The sequence below is a fragment of the Scardinius erythrophthalmus genome (genome assembly GCF_964197995.2).
Source record: "Scardinius erythrophthalmus genome assembly, chromosome: 2".
Lineage (NCBI taxonomy): Eukaryota > Metazoa > Chordata > Actinopteri > Cypriniformes > Leuciscidae > Scardinius > Scardinius erythrophthalmus.
In genome coordinates, this window is record NC_138222.1 from 4,592,254 (window position 1) to 4,615,369 (window position 23,116).

Here is a 23,116-nt window from a genome sequence, read left to right on the forward strand (position 1 = left end):
GTATTTGAATGTGCGCGGACGTTCTCTTTCGCGTATGCAAAGTTTCATTTTCTTGCTCCTTTCATACAGCCGTGAGCGCTCTCTAAGCGCAGACGGCTTGCTTGCTCAACACAACCCAGCGTTACAATATGCCATAATTCCAGCCAATCAGAGATGAGACTGCTAAATTCTGATTGGCTGGCTTGAAAACCAATCACAAGACTCCCTGACTCACCGACTGCGGAAGAGAACTAGTGCAGTTGAGTAAAGTTGGCAGTAAATTCACAGATTAGAACTTCCCGGGTCAATAACTTGTATAAATATCGTTTTGCATATTTTTTATGATTATTATTTATGAAAAATATTCAAAAACTTCACTGTAATTCACTGTATTGTTGGCAAATTCAGTTCACACATCACTGCTGTCCTGATGGTTATACTACAACACTTATTTTGGGAAAAATATAGATTTTAAATTGTATATACAATTGTACTCTAAATGTATAATTTCTATGATTTTTAAGAAAAATATTCAATAACTTTACTGCAATTCACTGTATTGTTGCCAAATTCAGTTCACACATCACAGATGTCCTGATGGTTATACTACAACACTTATTTTGGAAAAAAAAATTTTTTTTTAAGTTGTATATACAATTGTAAATTTATGATTTTTTTTAATGATTTTTATGAAAATATTCAATAACTTCACTGTAATTCACTGTATTGTTGCCTAATTTAGTTCACACATCACTGCTGTCCTGAAAGTTATACTAAAACACTTATTTTGGGAAAATATATATTTTAAATTTTATACAATTGTAAATGTATAAATTTTATGCTTTTTATGAAAAATATTCAATAACTTCACTGTAATTCACTGTATTATTGCTAAATTCAGTTCACACATCACTGCTGTCCTGAAGGTTATACTACAACACTTATTTTGGGAAAATATATATTTTAAATTGTATATACAATTGTAAATGTATAAATTTTATGATTTTTATGAAACATATTCAATAACTTTACTGTAATTCACTGTATTGTTGCTAAATTCAGTTCACACATCACTGCTGTCCTGATGGTTATACAACAACACTTATTTTGGGAAAAATATAGATTTTAAATTGTATATACAATTGTACTCTAAATGTATAATTTCTATGATTTTTAAGAAAAATATTCAATAACTTTACTGCAATTCACTGTATTGTTGCCCAATTCAGTTCACACATCACAGATGTCCTGATGGTTATACTACAACACTTATTTTGGGAAAAAAAATGTTTTTTTTTTAAGTTGTATATACAATTGTAAATTTATGATTTTTTTTAATGATTTTTATGAAAATATTCAATAACTTCACTGTAATTCACTGTATTGTTGCCTAATTTAGTTCACACATCACTGCTGTCCTGAAAGTTATACTACAACACTTATTTTGGGAAAATATATATTTTACATTTTATACAATTGTAAATGTATAAATTTTATGATTTTTATGAAAAATATTCAATAACTTCACTGTAATTCACTGTATTGTTGCTAAATTCAGTTCACACATCACTGCTGTCCTAAAAAGTTATACTACAACACTTATTTTGGTAAAATATATATTTTAAATTGTATATACAATTGTAAATGTATAATTTTTATGATTTTTATGAAACATATTCAATAACTTTACTGTAATTCACTGTATTGTTGCTAAATTCAGTTCACACATCACTGCTGTCCTGATGGTTATACAACAACACTTATTTTGGGGAAAATATATTTTAAGTTGTATATACAATTGTACATTTGTGATTTTTTTTATGATTTTTATGAAAAATATTTAATAACTTCACTGTAATTCACTGTATTGTTGCCAAATTTAGTTCACCCATCACTGCTGTCCTGATGGTTATACAACAATCGAATCTGTGAATTTACTGCCAACTTTACTCAACTGCACTAGTTCTCTTCCGCAGTCGGTGATGCAGGGAGTCTTGTGATTGGTTTTCAAGCCAGCCAATCAGAATTTAGCAGTCTCATCTCTGATTGGCTGGAATTATGGCATATTGTAACGCTGGGTTGTGTTGAGCAAGCAAGCCGTCTGCGCTTAGAGAGCGCTCACGGCTGTATGAAAGGAGCAAGAAAGTGAAACTTTGCATACGCGAAAGAGAACGTCCGCGCACATCCAAATACTTATTTTAAATGCAAAATTGATTTTCGTTCGCTCGCAATATTTTCTTATCTGCGAGACGAACATTTCTCCGCAAAACTCAGTTCACGCGCGTGCGAAATGCCCTTTTGCATGCTCAAAATGTGATCTTGCCCTTTTGCAAGATCACCTTTTTTATCACCTTAATTCTCCAGAATTGTGACTGAAATCTCACCCCATAGAAAAAAGGAACTCATCTTTATGGAATTCTTCTTATTCTTTATTTTTTTGCGTGCACTTTCAGCATTCTTACCTCAGAAAGTACTGGGAAATATAATGTAACTACATGGGTTAAGGTTAGGTTTAGTAGGTTCAAGGTTAGTACTTAGTTATTACCCAGTTATTGCAATTACTATCATAAGTGCATAGTATGAACAGGATGGGGAACAGGACTGTGAAATAAAGTGCTATGGTTTTTTAATAAATGCGTAGTTCATTGTATATTCATCAACAGTAAATATTTCAACTGAGAAAACAGAAAGTTTTTTTCTGACAGGCAAAGGGAAATCAATGGATTTGCATCAAATTCTGCTCAGCGGGACGTAGCTTTGTGATCTTTTTCAATAACAAAAAAAAAAAAAATTATATATGATTTTATTCCAGTCTTTGTTTGAAAAGCAAAATATATTTAAAAATTTAGTGAACTTATTGATTTTGAACTTATTGCATAAAAGGCTTATTCCATATTAATCATTAACAGACAGAGTCTGATTATTAATATAAAATATGCATGCTTTTCATGTTGTAGTGCCATTAAAGTGAGGACACAGTTTATTAGGGATTTAGGCTAGTATGTCTAGCAGAGAAGGGGTAATCTAGATAAAGGACTTCCTCCCACTGAGCGATTTGAGGCCTTTGGCTCGAAGCCTTTGCGTGGGTGGGAAAGCGGGATTTCTACAACAGCAGGAGGCAGACAAATGAAATCTGGAGTAAAGTCTTATTACTCTTTTTTTTTTTTTAAAAATCCCTTGTGGCTGAGAATAACTTACAACCTCACATTTTTCTGTTTTACTCGCCTGCTGTCTCAATGTGTTCACACTTGTAGTTTGGTTGTCTTGGTTCTTTCGGACCAAAAAAGAAAATGATACATTTAGTTCTGGTACAACAGAATAAAAAAGGTAATTGTGACTTTTTATCTCACAATTCTGAGTTTTTTTTCACAATTGTGAGTTTACATCTCAGAATTGCATGATATAAAGTCACAATTGCGAGTTATAAAGTCAGAATTGTGAGATATAAACTCGCAATTGCGAGAAATAAACTCGCAATTCTGACTTTTTCCTCAGAATTGTATGTTTATATCTCGCATTTCTGACTTTATAACACGCAATTGGGAGATATAAAGTCAGAATTGCGAAATATAATCTCGCAATTATGAGATAAAAAGTCGCAATTATCTTTTAAAATGTTTTATTCGTATTATTTTAAAATGTTTAAACAAGCTTCCATGGGTTCGCTTAGCATTCACACGGTCAAAACTAGATACAAAACCCCCCAAAAAACTGCTTTCATGACGTATATTTTGCAGTAGAACCAGGGTTGCCAACTTCAGAAAAGGAAAATGCAGGACAATCGTGGTTCTTTGTAGGAAAATGAGGGACACTCAAAATATTTGTACTGTATCACACAGTGTACGTCATTTCAGTGTCTGCAGTTAAGTTTGTGTTTAAAAGGTTATCAGACATAAACACATTTGTATTGCTTAACCTATTTATGCATTTAATTCTAAAAATAATTTTAATGTCATACATAAAAAAATGTCACATTACAAACAAAATAACAGCATTTATCTAAAATAGAAAGCTCTTTTAACATTATACACTAGGCTTACAGTTCAAAAGTTTGGGGTTAGTAAGATTATTTTTTTGGAAAAAATTAAAGAAAGTAATTGCCTACTTTTATCCAGCAAGGATGCATTACATTAATCAAAAGTGACAGTAAAGACATTTATAATGTTACAAAAGCTTTCTATTTACTTTCTAAAGCTTTTATTTAAACATTAATAATAATCAGAAATGTTTTTTGAGCATATTCCCTCAGGTAGATTACATGTTTTCTTGCGTGGCTGGATGTTAGACTCATTAACAATGATCATATTGTTTGCATTCGCCAAAATTGATTTGCCGAAATCAAAACGTGGACAGTGAAAGGGAATTACCGTGAGCGCGAGACGAGTCCGGCTTGAAGCAGAAGCGACCAGACGGCAGAGGATTATGTTCGCAAATCAAACAATGATTTGTCTCAAACAATGATTAAAAAAAGCTGTGATTGGATGATGACAGGTGTCGGTGATCATTCTCAAGTGTCGTGGTCAGCACTGCTGCTGTTGCTGTTGTATCAGTCAGTGGTTAGATCAGCTAGTCAAAAAACGGGACACGGGAGGTCACGCACGGGACAAATAAATTAGGCCCAAAATACGGGACGTCCCCCCTAATTCGGGACAGTTGGCAACCCTAAATGGAACTTACCGAACATCCAAACTGGGTGACTGGTTCTTCTTTAATTTAGATTCATATTTTCATTATCATATACAATAATTATCATATAATCTTGATGTATTGATATCTGATTGAATGGGCATTGTCCTAGATTCTAGGTCTGAGATTTGTGTGTTTTTCACATGATTTGTGTGTTCTTGTGTCAATATTTCTCTTTAATCTGCCCTCAATGTTCTCCAGCTGCTTTTTCAGGAGTCGAATCCTGGGGTGAGGTACGAGTACACCATAAGCAGAGACACTCTTGTCGTTTCCAACAACGGCACTGCTGTCTCTTATTTCCAGTGGATTTATGGGAGTTGGACGGAGTGCAGCGCCACATGTGGAACTGGTAAGGAGTCGTCTTGTTGTTGTACTCTTTCACTTTTAACTTACACTCATGCACAACTTGAGCCAATCCCGACTGATCTGCCTCACCACTTTTTATGTATTTACTTTAGGTAACTGCCCTGTTACAGTTTCATATTATACTAAAAAGTGCAGAAAATAGCTGAGTTGCTCAGTCTGGCGCTATATCTTGTTTTCAGCTATAAATTAGCTCTCTGGCAGCGAACTGAACTGTCCCGAGTTAAACTTTATAGGAAACAGACTTTGGACAAGCTGATGCTCAAATTTGTGTTGTTAAAACATCACAGCTCAAGCAAGCTTCAATATATTGGAAAAAAAGACTTCAATAATGGTATAATATGGTCTAGTTAGGTGTTGTCGCATTTGCTGTAGTGAAATCCAGTCATTTCAATCTACATGTTAGGGAGTTTTGTGTGAGGGTGAAAAAGTTCCTCATGGAGATTTTAGAGGTTAAACAGATCGTAGTTGATCCGTGATCCGTATGCACGCATGTGATTTGCGGATTCATTCCAGAGGTTAACCATCATAGAGGGAACGTTTATCATTTCGCGCGTGTTTTGTCTTGCCAATTTAGTACTCGTGCGCTGTTATCTGTGTGCACACACAGAGAGGCACGTTTCGCGCAAACACGGAATTGATTCTTCTTTCACATCTTCTTGCCCTTCAACAGACAAATACACACGAAATTATGTCAAAATATTCTCGAATCGAAAACACAGTCGGTTATGTCTTGAGTGAACAGTTGAGAAAGAAATCTGATGTGTACCTTTATATTGGATCCATGCATTCAGTCTTAAAGTGGCAGCAGCCTAATATTCTAGTCTGTGTCATTAATGTTGGTCAAACAACATAAACTTTAACAAAGATTAATCTACATTTAATTCATACAATTATTACATTTCTTTACCTGAACACTACAGTTAGACCTTTATTTGTAACTGTTATATTGACTTATTATCTATGCGCCTTGTACCTAGTGTATTTGTTCTTATTCTTTTTCCTGACTCCCCCCATTATTGATTTTTTTTCTTGATGTTCCGAAAAACGATCTGATCCGTGACTGAAAAACCGTAATATGATCCGAACCTTGAGTTTTCCGATCCGTTGAATCACTAGCAGATTTCTGTTATCTTCATGTTGGTGACACAAATTCGCAGCGTCGCTTGCTCACATGCTTAGTTTGAAAGTGACTTTTGCGTGAGCGTTGCTTCTTGAATCGCTATGTTATTGACAATAGACATTTTTTGCCCCGCACCAAATTACACCAAAAATCTTGGTGCTCAAGTCATTCCCAATATTTAGGGTGATTTCACACATGGTTTGATTGGCTGGTCCAAACCGGAATTCGATTACTCCCCCCTCCCTCTTCCCCTGCTGGATTGTGTTCACTTTATATTATTTATATTATATTTCATCATCAAAGCAGCAGCTGTTTACTGTTACTGTTTACTAGCTGTTTTTTGAATGTTCTAAATTTGTTCTGAAGAATGCGGGAGTCCAGCAGAAATGAGTGTGCGAGATGCACATAAACACACAATAGTTTTATTAAATCATGTGTCATCAATAGCGATTCACTTAGTACAATTGCATTCATATCAGCAGCGAACCGTACCGCAGAACACTTTTTTTATGCAGACTCGGGTACGGTTTGTGTGAACACACCCAAGTTCGGAAAACAGCGTTCACGTCATCCAAACGAACCGAACTCTGACGTCAGTTGAACTCGGGTGCGCACCAAAAGTGCTAGTGTGACAGCAACCTTAAAGTCCCACTTTAGTCAATCATTTTATACCTGAAAACTCATCTTTGATCACCGTTGACGATCACACGTTGATCTGATTGGTTACAAGGTAGTTTGTGACGTCAGAAACACCAGCGATTTCAAAGCATGTTTTTGAGACTGTCTTTGGTTCACCGCAGTTTTAAGCAGAAAATACTCAGCAATGGTGTCGACTTATGAATTTACTAGGGCTGTCAAAAGATTAATCGCGATTAATCGCATCCAAAATAAAAGTTTGTGTTTAAATAATATATATGTGTGTACTGTGTATAATTAAATTTGTATATATAAATACACACACATGCTTGTATATATTTAAGAAAAATGTGTAATTTATATATAAAAAAATGATATTTATATATAATATAAATTATATATAAATATATACAGTATATGTATGCAAATATTTCTGAAATATATACATGCATGTGTGTGTATTTATATATACAAAATAATTATACAGAGTACATACACATATATTATGTAAACACAAACTTTTATTTTGGATGCGATTAATCGCGATTAATCTTTTGACAGCCCTAGAATTTACACATGATTTGTCCTAAAGCATATTAAAAACACAACATTAAAAGCTGGAATTTCATGAATACTGTGTATGCAGACATCTTAATGATGTGAAGTACTGTTTTTTTGTATACTACTTAGTAGGGGAAAGAGGGAAGTTTAGATTCCAGTTGGATTGCACCGCACACAGTGAAACATCATTGGTTCAAAATCCTGCTCCACATAGCTCAATGATAAACATCAAATATATATATTCTCTGATCGATTTCATGCATATTAATTTCACTTTCATTGGTATGACGTTGTTGCTGGAAACACTTGTTAAAACAAATGATGGCCTTTCATAATTTTCAGCAACAAATGGGATCTTTTGACTTGTTGTTCTCTAATCAAGAATTCAGAGAATGTTTAATGGTTTTTAAAGTGTGTCTAATTTGACCATGGGATCACCGCTGGGTTTTTTGTGTTTTTTTTGGTCAGCTGGCGGGTTAATCTGCTAAGCATTTCCAGTTAATGATGTTGAAGGCCTTTTAAAATCTGCCGCAGTTGTTATGAATGTTATTAGGAGCCATGAAGGAAGAAATACTGTCTTCAGTGTTTAAGAAAGTACATTTGAAGTTCTTACAGTGTCATTCATACTCAGTTTAACATATTGCTTAATATTGACATATCGGTAATCAAAGTGTAATTATGATAAACATCCTGAGAGTTTTTACAAAGCTCTTTTTCCTAATTCCTCATATGTGATTCTCGCTGCTTATGTAAGGATGACTAAAAAGACTAAAAACAACTACTACTTCTAATTTTGCTACATATTTAATTTCTTTGTATCTCAGAGACCAATATATAATCTGAAAAAATGTAACATTTTTTTATTTATTTGACAAGGCAGCTGAAATCACAGGCTTAAGGATTTGCATGTAATTGCACTCTGCGGGAAGCAGAGCTTTTATGGTAAATGTACCGTTTAAATGATGTATTCAAAACAGGGATTAAAGTTTTATGTAGAGCTCTTTTCATTTAGAGATAGAAAAGTACAAGCAAATGGATGGGTTTTGTTGTCAAAAGGCTGTGATAATGACAGAGTTGGTAGAAATTATTTAGAGAAGCTGGTAGTTATGAACATTTATTTGTTAATCAATTCATGTAGCTTTGCTAATAGAAATAGGTTCGTATACTGAGGTGTTTTGGTGGAAAATTAGGAAGTAAAATGTATACAGAGACAAGAGTTTGAATTATTAGACTGAATATCTCATCCTTTTTATACGTGAGGTTCCAGAAACCGGTAGACTAAGTTGGACAGGGTCTAAAGATAGAGTTTCTTAAAGGGGTAATGACATAGATTGTTTTTTATTATTATTTTAACATGTTCCTTGAGGTTCACTTATGATGTTAATAAAGTTTATTGCACAATAAAAAAATATATATATGTGGAAAATGATTATTTTCAGTATCAACACCCACTTGCTATTGAAAACATTATGCATATAAAACCGTCATTTACAGACAAGGCATTATTAAGCGTGTGGAGTACGTCAGAAACTGAACGCACATCTGTATACTGCATCAGTGTAGACAGCGTCAGTCATTATAATGCTTTCTGTTTGTTTTGTATTTGTATTTGTCAGTGTAGGCAAATGTCTGCCATTAAGCGACTGAATGCCAGGAGGCGGAGCCTATAGTGCATTCATGATGTAAAACTATTGGTTGATGTCTCGTTCTGGGGGCGGGCATATGCAAATATATTTGCCTGTGTGATGTCACAGATCCCGTAATATCAAAATGAGCCATTTTTGAAGCTTGATTAAATAAATTATTTTTTTAATGAGGAGAACGTTTTAAGCTATGAAACTTGCAGGATGTTTTTAATGGTGCAAAGACCTCTTATATGTCAAAAGATCAAGGCAAATTTGATTTATTCTGTCATGACCCCTTTGAAGTCAATGCAATGCTGCTGTATATTTTAATACTTTACTCAAGTGACTCCTCTTGAAATTCAAGTAAATTTGATTGATTCTCGTTGATTATGATCAGTGGATAGTTTCCCATGAAATGCCATTTGTTTGTCTTTAGCTAAATATGTTCTTTGCACTTTGTAAAATGTATTTATTTTATATTTTGCTTTTGGCCATCAACAGCTCTGTTAAAGGTTATTGCACAGCACACGTAGTTTTTTAATTAACATTCATTTGCAATGTTATTTGTAATAAAATATGAAAATGAAGTAGAATATTTCACAAAATGTGTCCATATCTACCCCAAGAGCACCATTCTCGATAGTTCTGAAGAGTTGGAGTGAATATGATCATTTTTAGATGCAATTAACCGCTGTTCATCTTTAATTTGACTGAAGTGCTCAAACAAATGCCATCATTTAATTGGTCTGACACAGCAGGTAAATCAATTATTTTATATCATAACAGCAGAATTAAAGCTTTGTCGGTCCAAATTCAAATGAAGGGTTCCCAGTACATCAAACAATGTTTTAAAATGAGCTGAACTATGCATTTAATATGTTCAAATTTAAAAAATCAATATGAACTGTAGTGACTTCAGAGTTAGTCTCAGCCTCAGACGTCATGCACATGGACTGTTGTCAATTTGAAGATCTGGCTACGCGAGACTACTTCAGACTCAGAGTATAAGCTAATAAACTATTAAATAGGTGTGTGTGGGCAAAGTCATCCTGTGTATTGCTTCCATTGTGCAACTGAAAGAAATGCAATTAATTGCATGATGTGCCGAATATTAACTGAATTCATCACCAATTAATCGCACATTAATTTTGGCTGAGAAATTACTCCCAAATGATTTAAAGCCAGGGCCTGTGTATGAAACGGTGTCCGTCGCCAGTTGGCTAGTAAAAATGTTTTGAATTCTAATAATGCAATGTTTTGACAACATGAACGTGAATGTGAACGATGCTCTGTACACTTGACAGGTCAATGCTTCATCATCACGAAAGTTTCAGCCTTTCCAATATAAATATATTGCTATATCACATGATATAAACATGAGACAAAAACCCATATGGGACATTTTTTACCCCCATATCTTGAATTTTAGTGGAATTTGAACCGCATTCTAATAGGCTTCATCATGCAGTCAGTCGTGTTCGTAACTGAACGCGATTACGGATAATTGTTATTTTTTCCATAATTAATCCACCAAATTAACATGTTAAATCAACAGCCCTAATGTGGGATTCTGATGATAATAAAACATAAGTATCTTGAGTTAAACATGTATCTGTAAGTGAACATATAACTGTATACATGAGATCAGTCATTGGTCTTTTGGGGGTCACACCAATCAGTGCAAACTGACGCATGGGCCCCGAGGCCCTTTAGCCCATCTGTTTGAGGGTTCATCTGATGACATTCTTCAAACACCTGTGAAGGACTGTGGGTGCCTTCATCTCTCTATTGGAAACTTTGCTTCTCAAAGCGGTCAAATAAAGGTCGAGACCAGCCCGAGGATGAGGAGAGTACACAAGAAGAGCTATCCCTCCTCCTTTTGGAGTCGATTCAATTCCTTAGCTAGAATAGTTGTAGAGAAGTGAAGGTGGTCAATATCAGAGGCCATGAATTTGATGCCATGTCTGGATTTGAACTACAGAATGTCTGAGCTCAAGATTCTTCTTATATTCAAATAGTTCAAATTCATTCCCAGGGGAAAATAAGATAATCAGAATATGTACAAACCACAGAAAGATTATGGCGTTTGTGTTCGTAAAGGCACACTGAATTATTGTTAAATAAAATGCCTCTCTCTAAATGCCAGCCAAATTAAAATATTAAGATTTTTTCAAATTTTCAGTTTAGTGTTGTTGGCATTTCACAGCATTGAGATAACACTGAACAATACTTACAGTTTCTATTCATCTCAGTTCATGTGAATCTCAACATTTACTAATCCATTTTTAGGATCGAAATTTGTATCTGTTAAAATACAAAATAGAAAAAGTAAAAAAAATAAAGTCTTACCGAATATATTGTTCATTGCAAGTTCATGTTAGTTAATGCATTAACTAATAAGACCTTAATAAGTGATCCAATTAATAAACTGTATTTAAATTTGTGTCATTACATTTTTGTTTAAATTAAATGTCATTTATTTTGGGCTGTGGGCTTATTTATTCATTTGATCTGTTTTTTCCTATGAAGAAGGGCAGGCTGTGGTGCAGTTATCAGCTTTCTCTCTGTTAAAATGCCAGAAAATTCTGTAATTTGCATTAGCAAACGTGCCTTTTTCTAAACAGCTGCTCCTCTTGTTTTCAGGTGTGCAAAGGCAAGTTGTACACTGTGTGGAGAGAACATCTGGGATCGTTGAGGAGCATTACTGTGATCAGTCTACTAAGCCTGATGACAAGCAAACTACCTGTAATAAGGGCTTTTGTCCAGCCATGTGAGTTTTACGGCTGAACAGTCCTGTGCTTTACACACCCATCAGCAGCATCCCACCTAATGGCTTTTAAGTGCAGTAAAATTGCAATAAATTCCTGTGATGTTTCTGTGTCATCAGATGGTGGGTTGGAGACTGGCAGAAGTGCTCATCTAGCTGTGGGGACATGGGGCTTAGGAAGAGAACAGTGCTGTGTATTCAGAGCCTAGGGCTGGATGAGCAACGAGCGCTTCAGCCCACTGAATGTCAACGCTTGCCTAAGCCTGAGTCAATTGTCCGGTGTAACACACGCATGTCCTGTCCTGCTGACTGGACTACTGGAAGCTGGTCAGAGGTGAGCTGGCTATATGCATACAAAGTTCTGTCGTGAAACTCTAGATGGCGCAGGCTGATCGGTCCTTAACTCAACCTGCTTGCAATCACATCATTCTCTGTAGGGCACAGCTGATTGGTCCTGCTGTTTCAGTAGCCAATGAGCTCGCTGCTCAACCTTCAAATACTTGGTCAGCATTTGCTGTAGCAGTTGCAGCGCGCTTTCAGAAACCCTCCACCTTCCCCAGCTCCACCTGTATAGATCTGCTATGGGTAATTCATGTACACTATATTGTACAGCAGCAGCATGTCTTACTTGCTCACAGCAGCGTGTCGTGTCGTGTCGTGTGTGTATTGGCAGGAGCAAGTCTCGTACTTGCTCTGCAGCAGCAGAAATAACAGCAAAAGCGTAGAAGATCTATTCCGCCAAGATCAAACATATCAACATTGTCATATCCATTACCATGCCAAACACTCTCTTACATCCATTACCATGCCAAACACTGAGAGTTGTCATGATTGAAATGTGATTATGACATTCTTAAAGAGTACAGCATGATCTGTGAAGAAAGGTTTTACTGAGATTGTCTGCGCAGCCTTGTAGCATTATAGCAGCACTATATATATATATATATAGATAGATAGATAGATAGATAGATAGATAGATAGATAGATAGATAGATAGATAGATATATACATAGATATATACATAGATATATACATAGATATATACATAGATATATACATATATATATTAGTGCTGGGCAACGATTATGTATATATTGAAGAAATATTTGCATGTATATACTGTATATGTATTTATACATAATTGATATTATATATAAATATAAATATTTTATATATAAAAAAAAATCTTAAATATGTACATGCATATGTGTGTATTTATAAATACAAAATAATTATACACAGTACACACACATATATTATGTAAACACAAACTTTTATTTTGGATTAATTGTTGCCCAGCACTAATATATATAATATATATATATATATATATATATATATATATATATATATATATATATATATATATATATATATATATATATATATATATATATATATATATAAATATAAATATATATATATATATAAATATATATATATAAATATATATATATATATATATATATATATATATATATATATATATATATATATATATATATATATATATGATCTGTGCATTAATCAGAAATTATATATATATATATATATATATATATAATTTCTGATTCTTATTAAATCAAAAATTAAGGTTTGAACCAAACTATAAATATAATGAGAAAAGCAAGTAGATTTGACTGTAACAAGTATTATTTTTTTCACATGCTATTGGTACTATCTCTATACCACAGTACTACTTCATCACATTATTTGAACTGAGGGGAACATTAATCTTCACAATAATGTGGTTAATACTGCAAACACTATACATGCTTTATAAATACTCCCTATTTTCTCATAAGACGAGCTTCAGATTTTGTTTCATGGGATAAAACTGCACAAAGGCGACTCTTTTATGACTCATTGATATACAGAACGGTCTCAATTGCTATTTCATTTCTATTTTTAAATCGATATGAGACAGTGCTCTGACATTGACAGCTCTTACTGTCTGTTTCTTCCTCAGTGCTCAGTGAGCTGTGCAGCTGGTTTCCGCATACGTGACGTGACCTGCAGCTGGAACACTGGTGTAGACTGTGATCCCAAAGCCAAGCCTAATTCAACCATGCCATGCTATGCTAAGGACTGCCCCATAAACTCAGACAACTTTGGAAACGACTGGTCAGGAAGCGGAGCGTCCAGCAAAGAATTTTTCAATGAGATAAAAGCTATACCTCATGACAGTCTTACTCTAAATCAGCCCAGGGGCAATGTTGACCTCAATGACATTATAGAAGATGATTTCTCACATTACAGTCATATTGAAAAGTCCTCTGAAAATTCTATTGTGAAAAATCTTCAAGTTGATGATTTTTACTATGACTATAATTTTATAAAATTCCACGAGGATCTGTCATATGACCTTAATAAAGATGAAAATGATATGTTTGATAACTCAGGAATAAAACATGGAGACGTTTATCTGACAGATGTCCCCGTAACTACCTCTTCACCATCCACCACTGCAAACCAATACAGTCCCACCACTATTCGCTTTGACAGCATTACAAGCAAGGGTACCGAAGGGCATGGGCCTCAAAAGAAAGATGTAATGTATGAAAATAATGATGAGCTATTTGCTGAGGACTATTTTCTGCCTGTCATTACAACAACTGAGCCATCCTCTGTAGCTACCAAGTTATTTAACAAATTGAAGGCATCAGACTTTGATATTGGCTTGAGTCGGGACATCAGCATTACAAGGAAACCTCCATCCACTGCAGATGTTTCCCCTCAGGACAAGCACACATTATCATATGACACTGTGCCAAACATCTTTTTAACTCCTGACACACATGTAAGTTTGAACGGAAATTCAAATAACCACGACGAATACAAAGGCAATCAAAAAGATAAAACCACAATGCCAGTAACTGAAGATGAGAATGAAGGGGAGTTTGGTGAAGATGTTCCTGTGGGTGAAAGTGACTGGGAAAGCTTTCAACCTCAGCATGGCACTCAAAACTATGAACCAAAAATTATGTCTCAGTTTGAGAACACACATGTTTATAATCCCACTACTCAATTACAATGGATTACGACCTCACCGGCAGTCTCACTGAGTGCAACTCCTCACCCAATGGATCTTCTAAGCAGTGCTTCCAGTAATGACTTGGCAAAATATGAAGTTTTCACTGACCCAACAACTAAAACGAAGGCTAGTGAACCATGGCCTGCTGTAAGAGAGTTTACTACGACCTCAGATAGCCTTTCTCAAGAGTCTGTTCCTTCTCTGACTTCCTCTATCCCAGCCAAACATTACAGTAGCATGACCTCAGCAGCTGGAACAACAGCTCTACCTCCTACAGACCTTGAGCCCCCATTCTTCACTCCAACTCTGATTCCTGACTCTACAATTGCAGCAGAACCTCACAGTTGGTATTTAGGAACCAGTGCAACAACTAAGACAAACGGGCCTAGAATAGAGCCTTGGGGAACTCCGATCCCCTTACCTCGCTGGACAGAGATTGATAACAATGAGATTATTATTTCCCGAACGCTTAGACCTACTGGGCTGAACCCGACTCTCTCTACTCCTACTGAGCAGCCATCTCAGGGCATTAGCATTGAGCATTCAGTGCATTCTTCTAGCCCTATGATGCCCACTGGGCTGGTCATGTCTTCCCTTTCCCCATCGGCCTCCCTTGCACACTGGAAAAAAGGCAACTGGAGTGCTGTGAGTAGCTAATTATGCATTCCTCACATTCTCTAGATATGAAACCAGCATGGGCTGAGAAACAGCAGTCGGCCACCATGATAAAAGTCCATGAATTATGCTGACACCACAGCTTTCGGTTTCAAAACAAACATAACTTTATCTTTCAGGTAATGAGATTTTTCATGTTATTTTAGCTCCAAAAATGGATATAAAGGATCAAGTGGTACAGCTATCCATCCTTAAAGTCAGACAGTAGCCATGTTTCCATCCACCCATTTTTATTGCAGGATATTGCATTAAAAAAACGCTGGATGGAAATGCCAAGATGTGCATAAATTCTAAAAATGTGTATAAAAAAACTTTTTTTTATCCGATAAGAAGACATACGCATAAACTATAGTGGAAACACATTTACTGAATAAATTGATGCGTATAAAAAAATGTCATGTCAAATTTGCACAATGAGACGGTATAACTAGACTAACCAGCGGACCGATCTCGTTACACAGCATCTGAAATGTTGCTTTGGTCATTTTGAAATGCCTGAGCCGAAGCCTGTTGTCAAAGTGTTCAGTATAATCCCCTCCCCAAACTTTCTCACACAACTGCATTCTCAAACAACAGGCATCGGCCTCAGGAAGCAAGATAACATGACCGCGTTTATTGCGCTTCGTCTGCATGTTCTGAGACACAAGTAATTTATTGTATTTTCTTAGTGATAATTGGTGGCAGTTTATCAGGAAGTTACTCTTGTACTCTTGATCGTCCAATTTAGTGCGCAAGTTAAAATCATAACTTTGGATGGAAACATAGCTAGTGTGTACGCCAGGTTTCATTACCTGAAAATCGAAGGGATGATATATTAATAAGAATGTTGTTGAAGCCCATAACCTCTAATGTTTAAAGTAACTGTAAAATTTGATTAGTTAGTTAATAAAAATGTTATTTTAATGTTATTAAAATGTTATTACTACAAATGATTTTGTATGGTAGTGCAAACCGATACTTCAATACTACAAATGATTTTGTATGGTAGTGCTCCACAAGTTGTGGGCTTGGTGCCATCTGGAGATCAGTGTCCTGCAGCACTGGGGAAGAATCAGACTGTGATTTAGCCACTAGGCCGGTGCCAGCGCGCCGCTGCTACCTTCGACCCTGCTCTGCGTGGAAAATTGGAGAGTGGAGTAAAGTAAGTCCACGTGCATGCAGCAAAACATAATAAAATCAATGAATTTCCAAAGACTGATAAAACAATGGAAGTTTCTACCCCTGATTTCTATTTTGGCAGTGCTCAAAAAACTGTGGTGTAGGAGTGAAGGTTCGAGAGATTCAGTGTTACGACACGCGAGATCAAAGGTTGCTGAGGCCGTTTCATTGCCAGGCCACCTCCCCTAGACCTCCTGTCCGAATTCCCTGTAACATCCACAACTGTTTAGATTGGTACACCTCCTCATGGGGGCAGGTAAAGAGGTTTCACGATCTGTAGCTGGTCTCCCCTCCTTAGCTCTTTGCGTCTGTTTCCTGATCTTCACTCCACTCTCTTCATCTCTGTGTGTCCACTATCTATGTCTACAGTGTTCAGAGGTGTGTGGAGTTGGGGAGCAACAGAGGCTGGTCACTTGCCCTGAAACTGGGAAATGTGATGACGACGGGCAGCCCAGCTACATCCAGACTTGCAACATCCATCCATGCAACCAGTGGATTACTGGATCCTGGGGTCAGGTGAGTGTCATACATCTCTTAGGAAGCATTTCAGTTTACAAGTCATCCGGTTTAACATTGTGTCTCTGCACTAGATAACAATTGATGCATTTAAAGGTGTGAACCAAATAGCCCACATAATCAGAATTAGAGGGACACAATTTGCTGGAATCTGTTCAGAATCTCAGATTTTATTGAAAAACATTCAAAATCTTCCCCTGCCCCATTAAAACCAAGAACATCTGTTTGGTTACATAAGCGCAGAACAGTGAGCGAACAATACACCATAAAACTAGAAGACAGCAAAGAAGAAGAAAGTGAGAACAAACCTTGTTACATCTCATGACTGGTTTGAATGTAAAAGTGAAGATTTCAGAACAAGAATACTACCCTTAAAATACCACCCCACAACCACTTGTAAATCCCCAAACACCCATAACTTTGGCCAGTATACAGCGGGGGAAATAAGTATTGAACACGTCATCATTTTTCTCAGTAAATATATTTCCAAAGGTGCTATTGACATGAAATTTTCACCAGATGTTGGTAACAACGCAAGTAAGCCATACATACAAAGAAACAAACAAAAATAAGTTCAGAAATTAAGTTATGTGTAATAATGTGAAATGACACACTTATGGTGAAATTATTGTCTTTCCACTTCCGTATTATGGCCCTAAAAGTGCTCACTGGACCATTCAGAAGCTTAGAATGGCGCCTATAACCAATGCCATCATTATGTTTTGCAACAATTAGGTTGCGAAGGTCTTGAGACAGCTCTTTGCTTTTACCCATCATGAGATGTGTCTTGTGTGACACCTTGGCAATGAGACCTTTTTGTAGGCCATCCGTTAGGACTGAACCAGCTGTTATTAATTTCCACTGACAGGGGGCTGGATTGCTTTTTAATTACTGTAAGTTTTCAGCAGTTGTCTTGGCTTTCCATGCCTTTTTGCGCCTCCCTTTCTTCATGTGTTCAATACTTTTTCCCTGTGTCGTTTCACATTATTACACATAACTTAATTTCTGAAATTATTTTTGTTTGTTTCTTTGTTATGTATGGCTTACTTGGTTGTTACCAACATCTGGTGAAAATTTCATGTCAATAGCACCTTTGACATGAATTTAAAAAAAGCATATAAACGCTTTCATCCGACTGTCGGATCCTTCACACATGCACACTGCCGTGATGATTATGCTTACATATGTTTTACGCTATACAAACGTACATATGTTTATTCGCATCTCATGTTTTACGAACTCGTCAGTAGATTGCTAAAAAAGCTCTTCTGACATAATTGTCAGCTTTTTTTAGATGTGTCATACGGCAAAAATGACAATTATATTCATGGTGACATTATAGCGATAAATATTATATGTGAATCGGACTGCAACATTTAGGGTTCATGTAAACAGAACTTTCAGAGACTTTGGATTGGATTTATTCTGATTGATGAAAATTAGTCACATATAAACACATCTTGAAATTGAAAAACAACTGAATGTAAGTTATCGGATATGACCCCTTTAAAGACAGTCATAGGTTGTCAAAAATTTCCATTAGGTTGTTGATCAGAGCCATCTGACGGAAGATTATTAAAGGCCAGTTGGCCTAGAATGGGTTGATTGCAGAAACCGTACTGGGTGTTTAACAGGCTTGTCTATTGTGTGTTGGCAGTGCTCTGTGTCCTGCGGAGGAGGCGTTCAGCGGCGATTGGTCAAATGTGTCAACACTAAGGCCGAGCTTGAGGATGAAAATGAGCATGTGGACTGTGATCATGAACCTCGACCAAAGAACACAAAGAAGTGTAACGTTCATGACTGTGACAGCGCCCCCTCTGGTGAGTAGTTTTGTGTGCTAGAGACAATGTATACAAGGATACTGAGAAATTCAGGGTACAATTTCATCATATTTTTAAGCTTCTTTGGATATTACCTCTCATTCAGTGTGTAATACAGATGTTTTTTTTTTGCAACATATTTTTATTGAAAACTGAATCGAGTTACATAGAATTGACAACTTTTACAATTTAGATTTTAAACAAATAACAGAAAACAAGAAAAGAAAAAGACATAACCAAACCAATACAGATGTTTGAGAACGTAAAATGTCTGCAAAGTTTCAAAGATCAAAGCGCACGATAAATGGAGTTATTGTCTCCCAAAAGAAAGAAGTGCTTCTGATCTGCCTGTAGGTTTGTAACAAATGTGCATAATGGCAGCTTATGGTCTTTATTGGCTGCCTGCGAACAACATGTACTTTGTCCCGTCCTCAAACACTGAGACTGGAAGAGTTTGGATCGTGTTGTCGACATGATGATGTTTTCTGCACTGCGAAAGCAAATCCACTTTGCATACACTTCCAAAGGACAAACCTTTACACTCAGTATGCTCTGATAAACACGGTGTGTGTTATTGTGAACTGCAGTTACATGGTAGCATGAATACTAATGACATTTGTAGGTTTAGAAATTGCCTTGCATTTATCAGCAATCATACTGAGAGAGAGAGAGACTTGTATCCCCTGAGTTTGCTATTCAAAGTTCCATTAAATGCTGCACCTCTAGATTGGTTTGGCTTGATTATTGCTAGTTGCTGAGGACTTGGACAGAATACCTGTGCCATTTACAGACCCCTGAATCCTCCTTTGTTGCAGCTCTTTTGTCATGGGTCATTGGGGATAGAAGAAAGCTGTGTTAACAGTCCAACACGCCAGACAATGATTATTCTGATATATAAAGAGAACGACACACAGGCCTTTTACATGAAGAGTTGTAGTCTCAGACAAATGACAAAAGTTAAAAGATTGTAGCTTATAGCTTAAAGAATCTTATCTAAAAGATCTTTTTATGATCTTAGCATTGAATCGAGATGAAATGGCATTCACAACCTGTTGTTGAGGTTTTAGCCGAATTTACAGAAATAATATATTATTTAAATATTGTCCTTAATTTGAGGTTCACAGATAGCAGTTATCACCAAATTGGAAAATTACAAGCATGAACATGCTCACTTCCTTAACCTTTACTACATATTCCAGTCACTTCTTTCTTCTTCAAGTAATGCAGCTCACCTGTCTCACAGCCTTTAATTACCAGCGTCATTACTTTGAAATGTACCGCTAGGCCTGTCATGTTCTAGTGCTGAGAAAATTGCTTTGGCTCAGTGTGCTAATTAAAATGTGATTCGTGATGAGCTGTTTGGTGGTAGACCTACCTATGTTTAATTCCTTACCTATTGAAAGAAATGATCCAGGAAATCCACCCACGTTTGATTAGTTTTTTGGAAAAGCAATGTTTGCTCATAATTATTTCACCCGATAGCAGGTCAGTTGGACTTCATGATTATTTCAAAAATAATTATGCCACCATGTTGTGCGCAAAACTTTTCTAGATGAAACACCTCAGCTTTCCCCTCCTCAGTAGTCATTAAGACTTGATGTATTATTTATGTTAATTCATACAGACTTTTCAGGCCTCAAGATGTCAGATCTTGAATTTTACGTTTCATAGTGCGGAGAATTTCATAATTTGTTTCTTTGCAAAAATGAAACGGATGTGTTTTTTAGTCGTCTTCATGTGCAAACTTTATTACTTAGGTAACGTGTACATTAATCCGGATACATTTGAAAACTGCGTTTTCGTTTAAATTCGTTTCGATGAGAAACTTTTGGAAAACGCGTGAAAACGCTAAATTCACCTTATCCTGCGCATGCAAAAAACCCTCACAAAAGCTCACTGAGATGAGACAGACGTAAAAATTAATAATAAAGTTATCGTGCAATTCTTCTGACAGGATAATTTTATTTAGCAAAATCTCTCACCATTCATTGATGCATCCAGGTCGCACTCACTCACCATTATATGTTTGGTCTAAAACGAAACTGCTCTCATGTTTTGCCACAGGACAGCAAATGTGAGTAAATATTGTCATCTTTGCAGGACTGTGATATTAAGAGTGTGCAAAGTAACATATTTTAGCAACAGTGTGATAATATGTACAACAGCGTACAGCGGTTGAATGCGTTTTCCACTACCTCTCGAAGTGACTGAAAGTGGACAAACTCAAAGTGTTGATGTAAACAAGGCTTAAGTGATGGATGGTTGGTTGGTTGGTTGGTTGGTTGGGGATGGATGGATGGATGGATGGACGGACGGCTGATTGGTTGGGATGATGGTTGGATGGATGGATGGTTATTTGTTTGCTTGTTTGGATGGATGGATGGATGGATGGATGGATGTTTGTTTGCTTGTTTGGTTGGTTGGATGGATGGATGGATGGATGGATGGATGGATGGATGGATGTTTGCTTGTTTGGTTGGATGGATGGATGGTTGTTTGTTTGCTTGTTTGGTTGGTTGGTTGGTTGGATGGATGTATGGATGGATGTTTGTTTGCTTGTTTGGTTGGTTGGTTGGTTGGATGGATGGATGGATGGATGGATGGATGTTTGCTTGTTTGGTTGGATGGATGGATGGATGGTTGTTTGTTTGCTTGTTTGTTTGGTTGGTTGGATGGATGGATGGATGGATGGATGGATGGATGGATGGATGGATGGATGGATGGATGTTTGTTTGCTTGTTTGGTTGGATGGATGGTTGGTTGTTTGTTTGCTTGTTTGGTTGGATGGATGGATGGATGGATGGATGGATGGTTGTTTGTTTGCTTGTTTGGTTGGTTGGATGGATGGATGGATGGATGTTTGTTTGCTTGTTTGGTTGGATGGATGGATGGATGGATGCATGGATGGATGGATGGATGGTTGTTTGGTTGGATGGATGGATGGATGGATAGATCGATGTATGTATGTATGGATGGATGGATGGTTGGTTGTTTGTTTGCTTGTTTGGTTGGATGGATGGATGGATGGATGGATGTTTGTTTGCTTGTTTGGTTGGATGGATGGATGCATGGATGGATGGATGGATGGTTGTTTGGTTGGATGGATGGATGGATGGATGCATGGATGGTTGTTTGGTTGGATGGATGGATGGATGGATGGATGGATGGATGGATGGATGGATGGATGGATGGATGTTTGTTTGCTTGTTTGGTTGGATGGATGGATGCATGGATGGATGGATGGATGGTTGTTTGGTTGGATGGATGGATGGATGGATGCATGGATGGTTGTTTGGTTGGATGGTTGTTTGGTTGGATGGATGGATGGTTGTTTGGTTGGTTGGATGGTTCTCCCAGTTTCAAGACTGTCATTGGTCACCCTACCATCCACAGTCTCTTCATGCTGTCATACTGCACACAAAAAGTGGCTTAAATTTGCTATGTGAGACTACCTTAATTTCCTTTTGTACCCATTATTTAATGATTTAGTTGGTTCATACTTAACTCTAGATCCAGACTCCCAGCCCTGGAATACTCCACTTCAACACTCTCTAATGAATAGGATCTCCTTTCTTTGTTTCAGTTTGTTTGTTGATGTTGGATAGTAAATTAATCAGCTTCTTGACCAACTACCAAAAACCTGTTTGTTGGCTCAAATTGTCATAGTGTCAGCTGGAGGATCTAACAGCCTTTTGTATTACTGAGGGGCTTTTGCTTCACTGATTTTCCATCCTGGGTGCCTTCTGTGGACTTCCCCACTCTAGATTTGTAAACAATGGCGTCCCAAAGGGCTATTAATAGTATTGTTTTTTCCTTTGCCTCAGATAATAACCTCTTTTGGCAAGGCACGCTGCAGATGAGATCACCTCACTGACAGTGTTTTGGATGTTGAGAGAAGTCTTGCATAAGCGTTTGGATTGAATTCTTTTGGACGCTGTCCAAATGGATTTTCATGGCATTTCAACTGAAGTCCGCTGTTACTTTCTTACACCGTTTAATGAAGGCTGTGATATAACAAGTTAACCCTGTGGTACAGTACAGTACATCTTTAATCCATTGTATTAACAAACCATATTAAATGCAGTCTGCTAAGCGAATTCATGCAAATGTCTTGCTCAGAGGTCAGAGTTTTTAGATATGTTTCCCCAGATTTTTCTCCCACAACCCCAGTTA

The 23,116-nt window shown here is 36.6% G+C and overlaps 1 protein-coding gene across 1 annotated transcript in view; it reads left to right on the top strand.

The window, feature by feature from the left end:
* The window catches only part of adamts7 (a disintegrin-like and metallopeptidase (reprolysin type) with thrombospondin type 1 motif, 7), a 75,990-nt gene that overhangs the window by 46,089 nt on the left and 6,785 nt on the right, over window positions 1-23,116 (top strand). Inside the window, exons 16-23 of the mRNA XM_081351459.1 lie at window positions 4,867-5,014; window positions 11,617-11,743; window positions 11,861-12,074; window positions 13,710-15,419; window positions 16,438-16,590; window positions 16,690-16,863; window positions 16,977-17,123; window positions 18,781-18,943. Of these exons, the coding sequence (XP_081207585.1) occupies window positions 4,867-5,014; window positions 11,617-11,743; window positions 11,861-12,074; window positions 13,710-15,419; window positions 16,438-16,590; window positions 16,690-16,863; window positions 16,977-17,123; window positions 18,781-18,943 (2,836 nt within the window). The remainder of the gene's footprint in view (window positions 1-4,866; window positions 5,015-11,616; window positions 11,744-11,860; window positions 12,075-13,709; window positions 15,420-16,437; window positions 16,591-16,689; window positions 16,864-16,976; window positions 17,124-18,780; window positions 18,944-23,116) is intronic.